We start from the raw sequence: 12,779 nt of genomic DNA on the forward strand, positions 1-12,779 counted from the left end.
TCTCTCACGCTGCCGCTATTGTCGGCGATGCTTGCATCTCTAGCGAACGGCAAGATGAGCAGGCAACGAGAGGGCCTCCGGCTCGTACGACGCTCTACTCTCCCTGTCGCAGATCCACGTCGCCCCGCTTCTATCGACGACAGCGGCACAGCTCGCGCCATCCGTATCTTCATCACGATCAAGTACTGCAGCCGTCGTCGTTTTGCGCGGCTAGACGGCGTTCATGCTGAATCGGGGGCAGGAGGAGCCCATGCGCAAGCGGGTAACAGTCGAGCGAGGGGGACCGGTGATTGTACGGCTCCGTCTTACGAGCATATTTAAGCCGGTGGCGACTTGTGGGGGAGCTGAGCAGCGAAGATCTGCGGTGGGAGGGAGAAAGTGCGAACGGAACGAGCGACAAGGCGGATAACGGCGCAATCGGTACTGAACATCCTGCTTTCTGTTGTTCCTAGGGGTCGAGCCCGCAAGAATAAGTCACTCGAGGGTCTCCGTCCTTTGTCAGGCTCTGTCATGCCGGCCGAGAGTGTTGCACCTGTGCCGATCCGCGACGAAGCGCCTCTCTCGCAAAGACGGCTGCATCGCATCGACGCTTTCCGAGGCAGACTTCGGGAAGGGAGTCTGTACAAGTCTAACGACAGAGCCAGCGAGGTCGCACTTCTCGTCAGGCGCCGTCTCCACGACAGCCTCTGCTCATCTCGACACTCGGATCCACCTCGTCCCGTCGTCGCCACAAAGCCAGCCTGGGTGAAGGATGGCCGGCGACAGCGCACCACCAGCGCCCCTGCTCGGCACCGCCTTCCTCCTCTCGCAATCCGCCTCGTCCCCCTCCGCCACCGCCTCGTCCTCCTCGGCCGCCCCCTCGTCGGCGACGCACACGGCCATCACGCCGAGTGTGTGCACCGACTACTCGCTCTTCAAGCGCCTCGTCGACCAGTCGCGCCGCGTCTCGGACGACGCCATCACCGTGCGCCTCAACCGCGCCGCCGCACTCGGCGGCGGCGCCGTCGCGGGGCGCGGGGCGCGCGAGATGGGCGCGGGCGAGTGCGACGCCGTGTGGCGCGAGCTCGTCGGGCGGTGGAGCGAGCGCGGCGAGGCGCTCAGCTACTGCGACCGCGTGCTCCTCGAGCAGGCGGCGCAGGCAAAGGGCAAGGCGGCGCAGGCCCAGGGCGGCGCGGGTGTGCTCGGAGAGGAGGAGGGGCTCAGCGCAGACTGGGAGCGGAGAGGGCGAGGGTTTGCAGACGAGCTCGAGCTCAAGGTGCGTTCTCACTTGCTTCGCTTCGGTGTTTGCGACCTTCTGAGCAGTCGTACTGATGCACGCCGTCTCTTTGCCTTTCGCCACCTTGGGCATCCTCGCCTTATACTCGACTGCTACCGTCCCGCGCCACGCCCTCATTCGCCGCACAGCGGTCCCGCCTGTCTACCGAGCTCTCTGTGGAATCCATCATCCGCGCACGCTCACTCGCCCTCTTCCGCTCGCGCTGTCCGGCACACCCTCTGGCCGACCCGCCCGCACCAGACGTGTCGCGACCGTTGGATGCTGCGGCGGAGGAAGAGGAGCGGCGGAGACGGAGGGGTAGGGACGAGCGCGGGCGGGTGAGGTGGACTTGACGTGCGCGTGAGTCGAGGGAGTGCACAGAGAGGTGGGGCGTGGACGCATCGGAGGTAGATGGTCTATGGCAGTAGTAGACAGCCACCCGCTGCGTGCAGCACGTGTCGCGCAATCGCATAACTCGCAACTCATGAAAAGGACTCGAAGGAAACAAGCTTTCCCTGCCCGCGCCTCGAGCCTGCGGCGGGCCCTTCTTCTGCAGTCTGAACGATTATCTCCGCTGGGCACGGCATTCGAGAGAGTCTTCGCTGAGGTCGAAGCGGCGTGTTTCGCCGAGGCACGTCTCTTGCCTTCGCTTGTCGTCTGCTCGTTCCGCTCTCGCCGCACTTGGTCGGTCTCGACATTCGTACCGCTTCAAGTACCTGCCGTGACGCTATACTGCGGGTCCCAGTCTCTCCAGACGCGTGCTCGCTGTTGTCAGTCGTGTCCCCGCCTCGGCTCGATCGCACCCGCGCTCTCGCCGTCACCGGCACGTGGACCATCCGCACGTCCAGCCTGTAGCAACAGCACCCAGTAGTGAGTCTGCTCCGCCCTTCGCTGTCCGGCTCGAGGCTGTCGTGCGCCAGTGATGACGACCAGACTCGGGGCACGGGGACAAGTGGCGCTCCACCGGCCCACTCTCTCCCTCTCGGGGTGGCACTGACTGCAAAGCTGCACACAGACAAAGTGACAGTCACGATGGGCACCCGCTTCAGCCCCGCCCTCGCCGAGACGACCGTTGTCCCACTCTTCCCGCCTTCCTCGTCGTCGTCCTCGACCTCAGACAAGCACACCGTCTACTTCACTTGCCAGCCCGAGAATGGCGAGGCAGACGGCAAGGTCGTGCAGGTCTGGACTAATCTTCCGATCTCGGCCGCGTGGACTGGCGAGCCAGCGTGGCGCGCCCTCTCCTTCTCGCCCGCCGCATCCGCCTCGTCCCGCCTGCGTGTCGCGTCGACCCAGCTCCCCGCCGACCTCAGCGCCGGCTCGTACGAGTACACCTTCCGCTTGTGCGATGAGACGACTGGCGACGTCGAGTGGCTTGGCAGCGAAGGCTCGAACGGTTGCATCGAGATCGTCGACGTGACGCAGGAGCATCTCGCCGCAACGGCCGTCGCAGGCGAAGGCTGGACTGCACTCGCTGACGGAGTGAGCGCATGGAGCGGCCCGCTCGGCGACGGGCAGGACGAGGCGACCTTCGATGTGAGCGTCGTGTGCGACGACGAGGTGTGGAAGGACGCCGAGGGCGTCGTCTGGGAGCAGAGCTCGTGAGCCGCGTTCGCCGCTGTTTGCTGGGATGGAGCTCGCACTCACTCGAGTGCGCTCTCTCTCCTCGCTCTCGCAGGCGCTCCTGGTTCCAGCCTCGCCAGCTCCCCTCCCCCTCGCCCATCTACGACCTCTCGAAGAACTTCCCCGCTCAGCTCATCGTCCTGCGGTCCAAGCCCTCGGTCTCGCACCCTCTCGAGCACACGCTCGTCCTCTTCCCATTCTCGACCAAGCAGGCGTGCTCGGCGCTGTTTGGCGACGAGGCCGGCGGCATCGAGCTGCGCGTCGAGCGCGACGCCGCTGCAGACGATGGCGCACCTGTCGAGGGTCATTTGATGGCTGTCTCGAGCGTGACCACGCCCGGCTCGCCGATGTTGCAGGACCTCGTCAACTCGGCTGTCGCCGCCGCTCGCTCGATCCGCTCAGGCTCGTCCTTCCGCCCATCCTCCTCAACGCCTCTCTCGAGCGAGGTCAACGAGCCCAAGTCTCTCGGCGCGTGCACATGGAACAGCCTCCCCGCGTCCGACTACTCAGCCACCTCGGTCCTCTCGTGGCTCGACTCGCTCCTCTCGCCCACGACGTCGCCGAGCCCGCTCTTCGCGAGCGCCATGCGCACCGTCCTCCTTGACGACGGGTGGCAGGACGTCGGCACGTTCGTCGACTTTGACGCGCCAGACCAAGAGCATGCCGATCGCCGCGCGCTCAAGAGCTTCCAGTGCGGCAAGGAGTGGTACGACCTCGACTCGGTTGCCGCGAGCGACACCGAGGACGAGGGCGCGCTTGCGGCGGCGCAGCAACACGGCAAGAAGTTCTCGCTCGACTCGGGCTACGCCGGCAGCCCGACAATGCCCGGAAGGCAGCTGGTCGAGCGCGCGAGGGAGGGCGTGTGCGAGGAGTTGAGGGAGATCGTCGGGCGCATCAAGGAGAAGGGCATCGACAAGGTTGGCGTCTGGGTCACGCTCGCCGGGTGCGTCGCATGCTGTTCAGGTCTCTGCTTCCTGACATTGCGGCCTGCTGACTCGTCTCGAAAAACACAACTTCCAGATACTGGCACGGCTTGCACCCCGACTCGTCTCTCGCCGACGCCTACACGCTTCGTCGCATCAAGCTTCGCTCTTCCGCGCACCCTGGCTACTCGGGCCATGCGTTCCTCCCCATCGCTGCCGAGCTCCCGATCTTCTATCGCGACTACTTCTCGTCCCTCGCCGCTGCCGGCGTCGACTTTGTCAAGGTCGACGATCAAGCCATCGTCGACGCGATCGTCGCGCAGGACATCGGGGACGACGAGGATTCGGACGCGCAGCCCGACAGCCCAGGCGAGCTGCGGCAGGTCATGCTCACGGCAATGCAAGAGGCCGCGACCGAAGTCTTTGGCGCCGACGGCATCTTGCACTGCATGTCGGGCTCGCCGCGCATCTGGGGCGGTGCTCTCCTCTCGTCAACCTCGCGCCCGACCGTCCGCTCGAGCGACGACTTCTTCCCGCTCGAGCGCGACTCGCACCGCTGGCACATCGCCAACAACGCGCTCACGGCGGTGTTCGCCACTGCCCTCGGGGTCGAGCCCGACTTTGACATGGTCCAGGGCGCGCAGGCGTGTGACTTTGGCGAGGCGCACCTCGCGCTGCGCGCCTTCTCTAGCGCTGAGGTCTTTTCGACCGACCCGGCGCTCGAGGAGGGTGCTAGCGAGACGAGTGGGTGGGACTCGCTCCTGGCGACGACGAAGCGGGGCATCCGCGTCCTCCAGAGCCGGACGCCTGTCGTGGCGGGCGCGACCCTCGACGGTGCACTTGCCGACGACGCGCTCGATCGCCAGCGCGAGGGCACGCGCACTGCGCTCAAGGTTGGCTTGCCCGTCCCCGCGGCGGTCGGTGCGCACATCGGCGTGTGGGATTGCTTGCCGCTCGAACAGGGCGAAGAGTCGAGCCGCGAGACGCAGGTCGTGCTTGACGACAAGGATGTCGCCGATGCCGTCTCGCAGCTCGACCTTGGCGGCAGAGAGCTCGTCCTGTACGACCAGCAGGCCAAGACTGGGACCACGGTCGACGCAGACGCGCTGAAGGGCCGTGCCGCGCTTCCGCGCGCACTCGCCAAACCGCTCGCCACCGTCGCCGTCTCGCCGACGCAGCCACGCGTCGTCACGCTCGCTTCCCTCTTCCCGTTGCAGCCGACATCGACCGGGGGCAGCGGGATCAAGATAGCCTGCCTCGGCTTGACCGACAAGACGGTTGGGCTCGCTGCGATTCGCACCGCGGGCGTCGGTGTCGGCGGCGTCAAGGTGCAGGTTGAGAAGGTCGTCGAGCAGATCAAGGGCAGTGCCGAGGCCTTGGGATCCAAGGTTGCAACCGTCAGCACGGCGCCGGCGCCAAGCGCTCTCAGCCCTTCGCCGTCGACTTTCACGGCTACTCGCTCATCGCAGCCTTTCCCTCACCCGCAAGGCCGCCTTCCCTACCTCCTCGCCTACTTCGCGGGCGCGTTCCGCCACGCCGCCGTCCACACCTCGTCTACTTCGACCTCGAGCTCGACCGCAGCCACTCGTACGCCTCGCACCGAGCTGCGCGCACTCGCTCGCGACCTCGTCCATCGCCCTTTCCGCACCGTTCTCGGCGAGCTGCGCGCGCTCGTCTCGTTCGGCCTGGCTGCCGTCCTCTGGGCCGTCGGCGCGGCGCGCACCCAGGCGTCGGCCCCGAGCGGCGTCTCCGGCGAGCGCAGAGCACTCGAAGATGTCGCGCCGGCGCAACAAGATGAGCGCGAGCCGCAAGAGGTCCCGCTGCCCGGCCCCGCGTTCCGCGTCGAGCTCGACTACCTCAGCAAGTCGCTTACCTTCTTCGTCTCGCCGCCCGACGACAGCGCCTCGCTTCGCTTCACGCTCGACGCGCAGACCATCGACCCAGTATTCGTCCGTACGCACTCGTCGAGCGAGACGAGCGGAGAGGTCATCGAGCTCGACGTCGAGGGCGAGTGGAACAAGCGCATCGGGTCGAGGCCAGCTCCTCAGGCCGACAAGGAGGATGACGAGGCTTCGCAGCCCTGGGTCGTCGAGGTGTGCGTGGTCGAGGAGGGCGGCAGCGCATGAATGCGAAACAATCATGGGATCTCTTTCTGGCTTCCTCTTCGCCTGTACTTGTATCTAGCCAGTCCGTCATCATGTCTCCCACTTTACGCCATCGTGTAACGCCCTTACGTTGTCTCCTGGTGCTCTGCTCTCGCGACGACCATGATCAAGTGAACGATGGGCGTCAAAGTTGATCTCCACGCTCCCTCTTTCCGGGCTCTCTGCACGACTTTACTGTCATGCTGCCTTTCACAGTCTTAGCATGGTGTACTTCTCGGGCGATGGACTGGACGGGCCCGGAGAGAATCAATCGAGGATCGTATGCAGGACAAGCCGTATCACCCGGTCTACACAACAGGAAGCTGCAGCCAATTCTCGTGCTCCTTGCCGAAGTACACCGTGTTGGATCCGCCGAAAGTCGCCTCATCCCTGTCGGTCGGCTCGTTGTGCAAGAAGATGGCCGCGCCCTGCGTGTCGCCCGTCGCGACCTCGAGGACAATGCTGGCGCCCTTCTCGACGACGACGCAAGTGGGCCAAATCTCGACCTGGACCGAGTAGGGCGTAAGGGGAGAGAGGTAAGAGACGTCCGTGCTGCGGTACTGGCGGTAGGGCATGTAGGGGCGGTGGCGCGGCGAGGCCGAGTCGACAGCCCGGAGCGACGTGCGCAGCCAGCCCTTGACCAGCGGGACGGGATCGCCCGCCGTACCTGCACATGGCGGTACAAGCAAACAGTAAGCACGGTTATCGCGGATTAAAGAAGGAATCAGCACGCACCAGTGTAGAAGATCTCCTTGCCGTCCTGGTCAAAGTGTCGCAGCGTGACAAAGAGGTCCAGGTCCTTTGGCGCCGAACCGTCCTCGCGCTTCTCGACGCCGACCGTCAAGTTGACGAGGGGGTGACCGGCAAGCTCCGTCTCCTTGTCAAAGGTCACCTTGAACTGGAGCGGGTCGCTCTTTCCGAGCGCGGCGAGCTGCAGCTTGGTGTCGGCCTGCGCAGGCTCGTCAAGGCGGAGCGACAAGTCGGGATGAAGGTGGAACTTGGTGTACTGCGTGCGCTCGACGGGCCAGGCGCGCTCCGGGCGGTTCGAGAACGTCGCCTCAGCTGCGGTCGAGTTGAACCCGGGGTTGCCCTTGCGCACGAGAATGTTGACGGCGGGAACACCGCCGGCGGCGTTCGGACCTTGAGTCCAGCCGCGGTCATCCTCGCCCTTTAGCCAGGCGTTCAAGACTGTCAGGCGAAAGGCGCGGTCAGCGGATTGAGAAGGCCATCATTTCTCCGGACGTAGGCGTGGCAGCCATATCGAGACCGTCTGACGCAAGACGAAGCAGGAGACGCACATGACTTCTGCAGCTCGACGTAGTGCGGCAGGTAGAACGGCAAGTCGTGGCGCCCGCTGATGAACCAGAGCCACTTGTTCGCCGTGCCAGCCTCGAGATACCCGACGACGTTGCCGCGCAGGTGTAGCGTGTTGCCGCCGAGGTTTGCAACCGAGAGAACGGGGACCTCAATGTCGCCGAGGTCGTAGGTGCGCGAGGCGTGATACGGCTCGTCGAGGTAGCGGTGCTCGCGGTTGTCGATCGTCTGGTCGGCGCGAAGCTTGACGAGCTGCTCGGGCGGAATGACGCCTTCAAGGCACTCGGGTCCTGAGAAGGCCCAGATATGAGCGAGGGCTCGCAAGAAGCAGGAGGCCCAAGGACGTACCGACAGGCTGTCCGACCTCAGACTTGGGACCTGCGGGATGGTGCAAGGGTGAGTAAATATGTACGAAGCTCAGGTTGCACGGCAGGTCATGCAGTGGGGCTGCCTGTGTAGCAGCATACGCTGCCGCGAGAACACAAAATCGAGACGGAGGAGATGGAACAGCGATGAAGAGAGACCTACCCCACCGACGGACGGCTTTCTCGCCGTTTCCGTATTGCATCGTGACGACCTGGTTGTTCCACCACTGCGAATCATGACGAGAGCTGAGCGAATTGGGAGGCAGGCGAGATGAGCTGTGCAAGGAACGCACGAAGTGGACAAAGTTGTTGCCGAGAATGCCGCCCTGGCGAACACGGTCGCGGTAGTAGTCGGTCATGCCTGCAGACGTTGTTGCACGAGGTTCAGTCACTCGATTGTACGCTGGCAGCAGGGCCTCCGACGAGCGACGTGCAGAAGGGACAAAGAACGGAACGCACCCTCCCACGGCAAGATGCACGCCAGCCCCTTCGGCTTGCGCGCAGCCACGCGCCACTGGGTTCCGCCGTAGTACGAAATACCGAGCAAACCGACCTTGCCGGTCGACCACTCCTGCTCGGCCGCCCATTCGACGCACTCGGCAAAGTCGCTCGAAGTCGAAGCGGACATCGTGTCGAGAAAGCCGGGCGACGAGCCGTTACCGCGCTCATCGATGCGGACGACGACGTAGCCTTGCGCAACCCAGTACTGAAAATCAAAATGATCAGCACCGTTTTGAAGGAGTACTGCGCCCCTGCGAACAGAGCAGAGGCGGGACACGCGCCTCACGGCCGTTCTGTAGGGCCGAGCTGGCATGCAGCTGGCATGAGAGAACAAAGCTACGACTCACGTTTGGGTGCGGCGTCTCCCAGGCCGATAGCGGGCCCTTCTGTTCGTCAGGCAGCTCGCGGAACGACTTGACGTGAAACTCTGAGTACGGTACGTCCTTGCCGTAGGGTCCCATCGTCATGATGACCGGGTAGCGACCCTCGACGAGCGGCTTGTAGACATTCGCGCGGCACAAGCCACCGTCACGGAGGGGGATGTCGACGTTCTTGTCGAAGACGAGGTCGTCGAGCCGCGTCGTCGTGCGGATCGCGTTCGCGCCGGGGCTGACGGATGGAACGGGCATGTCACGAGGTAAAGTGCTGCCTGTTAGATTAGGAACGCAGAAAGAAAGTGAAGCAGCAGCGAATCAGTCAGGGCCCGGTGCGGGAGAGAGAGAGAGCGGCGAGGCGAGGCAAGACGCACGACTTCGTGTGTGGAAAGGAGATGCGCTGAGTCGAGCGAGTCCCTAGGCACACTCGAGAAGCAGACAGCGCAGGAAGCCGCGCCAGGAAGCGGATCCGCTGCGGTTGCGGGCGCCCCACCTCTCCCACCGGGCGCCGGGTCCGCTCACCTTCGCCCGCTCCCGCCGACCTCGGCGGGGCGGCACTCGCCTTGCCGGTACCTACTTGCTCGCTTGCTGGGCTCACACAATCTACACGCCTGCTCGCACGCTTCGCTGCTCCCACTCAGCTCTTTCAAGTCGCTTCCGCTCCCGTTCCGCTCGCCAGAAACATGACCAACCCGCTTCCGCCCTGCCGCCGCGTCGTCACGACTCACGACGACGAGGGCAATGCCAAGGTTTGGCTGGACGAGGAGGTCAAGCGCGTCTCTCCGCCCGGATTCTCGGACGGCGTCAGCTTTGCCGTCCCCTGGGTCACGGACACCTCTCCCGCAGATTGCCAAACGGTTCGTCCTACCTACCCCGCCTGCATCTCGCTTCTCTTCTCAAGCTCACTCAGATGCCTTCGCAGCCCATTGACGGCAGGACCCTCAAGATCGGCGAGCTGACGAACGAGGGTGCGAGAATCGCCCGCTGACCTTCTCATCCTGAGGCTGACCCGCCTCTTTCCCTTCACGCGCGGTCCAGCCGGCTCCGTTGTCCGCTACGTCGACATGCCGCCTAAGCACGTCTCGCCCATGCACCGCACCATCTCGCTCGACTACGGTTTCGTCCTCTTTGGCGAGCTCGAAGTCGGTCCATTCTTTGCTACCAGTGCTTGCCTGCTCCGGGCTGACTCGAGGAGCTTGCAGCTCTCCCTCCCCGACGGTTCAAAGACGCTTGTCAAGCCTGGCGACGTTGTTGTCCAGCGCGGCACGGATCACGCCTGGATCAACCCTTCGGAGACGGAATGGGCCCGTCAGTCTCCTTACATTGCCTCCAGCCCGGCAGCATTGACTCACAGCTTCACATATAGGCATGGTCTACGTGCTGCTGCCTTCCAAGCCGATTGTGGTTGACGGAAAGGAGCTGCCGGCCAAGTCGATTCACTCGTAGTTTCGAGGGGTCGATATACTCGTAGTTCCGAGCCCTCGAGGAGCGTGTATTGCAGTCTTCCCCCTTCTTTATCGTCATGCTTACGAGAGTGCACTGCTCACGAGTTCCGCCAGGCTTTGTCTGGAATGCGCGAGGAATTTGTCTGGGCGGAGAATGCATGCGTCACGAAGGCAACTCGAGGAGGGCGAAATGGTCCAAATCTTGAAAGCGCCCAACGAGCCAAGCGCGGCGATGACAGTACTTGGACAAAGGGCAGTAAACGTAACTCTCTGACGTTGCAGCGGACGAAGGAGCGGAAGGACAGAATGTGCACGGCTTTGCAGAACTTACGTAAAGTGACAGATACTACCCAAGTACACACGTACAGCAAACGAAAACTAGTGCAGGCGGTATGAAGCGAGGGCAAGCTATAGCAGGGGATGGCAAGGAGACCCATCAGACCTTCTCCTGGCTCGCCGTGTCGGGCGCCGAGCCGCCCGCCTCGTGACGCTCCTCGACGGGGACGTCGGCGTTGAGCGGCGCGTCGGTGACCCAGTTCATGCGCTCCTTCGGGTTCTTGAGCAGCGCGCAGCCGAGCGCGGCGATGATCGAGCCGGGGAGGAACGCGAACCAGACAATCTTGTACCCGTGCACCTCGGTCGCCTTGAGCGCTGCCGAGCCGGCGCCGAGGATCTGGCCGGTCACGCCCGGGATGGTCGCGATGCCCTGGCCGGTCGTGAGGCCGACGATGAGACTGCCGATGTTGGCTGGGTCAAAGCCGAGGGGAACGACAGCCTCGACTGTATGCGGACGAGAGAGGCGGTCAGCAAGAGGGATGGACTGCAGCGTGCGATGAGACGGAACGCACGGATGGCCTTGGGAATCTGGTCATTGGTGAGCGAGCCGTAGATGGCTGCAAAGCAGGAAAGCGCAGTGTCAGCGGCAGTCGGGAGAAGGAAGAGTGCGAGAAAAGAACGAACCGGAAGCGATAGCGTAGCCGACCGAGCCGCCGAGCGTGCGAACCGAGATGGTGAGCGCCGAGGCGACGCCGATGAAGAGAGGTGGCGCCGAGAGCTGGACCATCGACAAGAGGAGGATGAGCGGCGCTGAGAAGCCGATACCGGCGACGCCGTTGCTGCACGGGCGGGGAAAGAGCGGCAGTGAGCAACAGTCACGGAGCGGGGCGAGAGAAAGGAATGCGCACAATGCAGTTGCCATTGCTGCATTCTGGCCAGACATGGCGAGCCCGATAGTGGCGACACCGAAGCACACGAAGCCGGCGCAGAGCGGCCACTTGAGGTCCTTGGTGCGCGTAACGTCTGCGCATAAAGACCAGTCAGAGTTTGTCGCAGTGGGAACAGTCGCAAGCGGCACGCACAGTATGACATGATAGGAGCGACGGGGAAGATGACGAGGAAGAAGGGGAGCAAGCGAGCGCTCGCCTCGAGCGAGCCGGGCGGCGCCCACAGCGAGTTGACCTCGGTCGGGTAGATGTTGTTGATGATGTAGAAGAGGGAGCCCTCGACGGCGACGAGGAAGAGCGAGAGAGGGAAGTTGCGGCCGGCGGTGAAGAGGCGGTGGTCGAGGAAGCCCCGGGAGGTGCCCTTCCACTCGTAGACGAGCGTGGCGATGAAGCCAACGCAGCCGATGGCGACGGGCACGTACGAGTGCGGGTCGTGCCAGCCGTAGCCCGGGTCAGACGACCATGCGAGACCCATGAGGAGGGGGACGAGGCCCGTGATGAGCAGGAAGTAGCCGATCCAGTCGAGCGTCTTGACCTTGGCCCACAGAGTCAGGTTGCTGACCGTGCGAGGGGGAGGCTGCAGCATGCGTGCGTCAGTCACAGGCCGGGGCAGCCAAAGGGAACTGCGTGAAAGGAGCGCACGAAGTAGAAGAAAGTGAAGCCGATCAACAAGATGCCGTTCATGATGAGCGCAGTGCGCCAAATCCAGCGCCAGCCGTTGAGAGGGTCGGCCGACATGGCTGCGCCCATGGCAATAAGGGCAATGACCGATGCGGTCGATGCGACGCTGTCCAGTCCATCGCGAGGGTCAGGTTCGCCCTCTAATTTGATGAGGAGAAGGGCACGTACACGTTGACAACCGTCTGCGAATACGCACGGTACACGCTCGGCATGACCTCGCCCGCGACGGCGTACATGATGCCCGAGATGCCCATGCACACGCCCGCCGCGGCCTGCGAGCCAATGATGGCGGTCATGTCCTTGGCGGTCATGCCGACGATGGCGGTGATGCAGAAGATGAACCAGACGGCGATGATGCTGGCGAGAAGGACAGTGAGCGGCCGTTCAAAGGCAAACAGGACGTGGAAGGTCGACGCACAGGTAACGACGACCGTAGACGTCCGAGATGATGGCAAAGATGGGACCCGTGACGATAGACGGAACGCTGGCGGCCTGCACGATCCAGATGCGTTCTCCTGTTGAGCCGCCAAGCGTGCCCGCGATGCTGTACGCCGCCGCGGCCGGTGCGACGCTGCGGATATGAGAGTCAGTCAATGCCTTATTACATAATCCGAGCGCGCAAGCGAAGGACGCACGAAATGTAGGTGTTCTGGAGCTGGGCAAGCGCGCAAAGGGCGACCACGACCCAAACCCGCCAGCTAATCTTTTCGTTTTGGTGTTCGGGGTCCTGGCCCATGGTGCCGAGCACCGTCACCGGCGTGTTGGTCTCATCGACCGCGTACGAGTCGTGCACCATCGCGCTGCGCTCGACGTGCTCGTGCGTCGGTTTCTCCGACATGGCTGGTTGGGGAGATGAGGAGAAAAGCAAAGGAGACGGAGAAGGCGCGGGGTCGATCGAGGGGTCCCGCGGCGGTCGAAGCGACAGCCGAGG

The 12,779-nt window shown here is 63.9% G+C and overlaps 5 protein-coding genes across 5 annotated transcripts; 3 read left to right on the forward strand and 2 right to left on the reverse strand.

Annotated features, from left to right (window-relative positions):
* Nucleotides 1-751: 751 nt before the first annotated feature.
* Nucleotides 752-1,608, forward strand: JCM10292_002629 (uncharacterized protein; the record flags this gene model as incomplete). Its single annotated transcript, XM_076652689.1, has 2 exons — nt 752-1,255; nt 1,405-1,608. 2 exons carry the CDS (start codon nt 752-754, stop codon nt 1,606-1,608), a joined length of 708 nt encoding a protein of 235 aa, XP_076501758.1.
* A 679-nt stretch (nt 1,609-2,287) lies between these two features.
* JCM10292_002630 (uncharacterized protein) lies at nt 2,288-5,927 on the forward strand (the record flags this gene model as incomplete). The annotated part of the gene is made up of 3 exons (XM_076652690.1): nt 2,288-2,856; nt 2,934-3,821; nt 3,899-5,927. The coding sequence occupies 3 exons, from the start codon at nt 2,288-2,290 to the stop codon at nt 5,925-5,927; spliced, it is 3,486 nt and encodes a 1,161-aa protein (XP_076501759.1).
* A 326-nt stretch (nt 5,928-6,253) lies between these two features.
* JCM10292_002631 (uncharacterized protein) lies at nt 6,254-8,754 on the reverse strand (the record flags this gene model as incomplete). Its single annotated transcript, XM_076652691.1, has 8 exons — nt 6,254-6,612; nt 6,681-7,133; nt 7,244-7,549; nt 7,608-7,637; nt 7,788-7,851; nt 7,918-7,985; nt 8,084-8,330; nt 8,473-8,754. 8 exons carry the CDS (start codon nt 8,752-8,754, stop codon nt 6,254-6,256), a joined length of 1,809 nt encoding a protein of 602 aa, XP_076501760.1.
* A 428-nt stretch (nt 8,755-9,182) lies between these two features.
* JCM10292_002632 (cupin domain-containing protein) lies at nt 9,183-9,945 on the forward strand (the record flags this gene model as incomplete). Its single annotated transcript, XM_076652692.1, has 5 exons — nt 9,183-9,356; nt 9,422-9,467; nt 9,538-9,641; nt 9,702-9,807; nt 9,866-9,945. 5 exons carry the CDS (start codon nt 9,183-9,185, stop codon nt 9,943-9,945), a joined length of 510 nt encoding a protein of 169 aa, XP_076501761.1.
* A 435-nt stretch (nt 9,946-10,380) lies between these two features.
* JCM10292_002633 (trichothecene efflux pump) lies at nt 10,381-12,686 on the reverse strand (the record flags this gene model as incomplete). The annotated part of the gene is made up of 9 exons (XM_076652693.1): nt 10,381-10,724; nt 10,793-10,837; nt 10,905-11,059; nt 11,129-11,243; nt 11,303-11,744; nt 11,810-11,954; nt 12,017-12,205; nt 12,267-12,419; nt 12,484-12,686. The coding sequence occupies 9 exons, from the start codon at nt 12,684-12,686 to the stop codon at nt 10,381-10,383; spliced, it is 1,791 nt and encodes a 596-aa protein (XP_076501762.1).
* Between the last annotated feature and the right edge of the window lie 93 nt (nt 12,687-12,779).

Source organism: Rhodotorula paludigena (assembly GCF_050403205.1).
Source record: "Rhodotorula paludigena JCM10292 DNA, Rt_paludigena_JCM10292v1_ctg86, whole genome shotgun sequence".
Taxonomy (NCBI): Eukaryota; Fungi; Basidiomycota; class Microbotryomycetes; order Sporidiobolales; family Sporidiobolaceae; genus Rhodotorula; species Rhodotorula paludigena.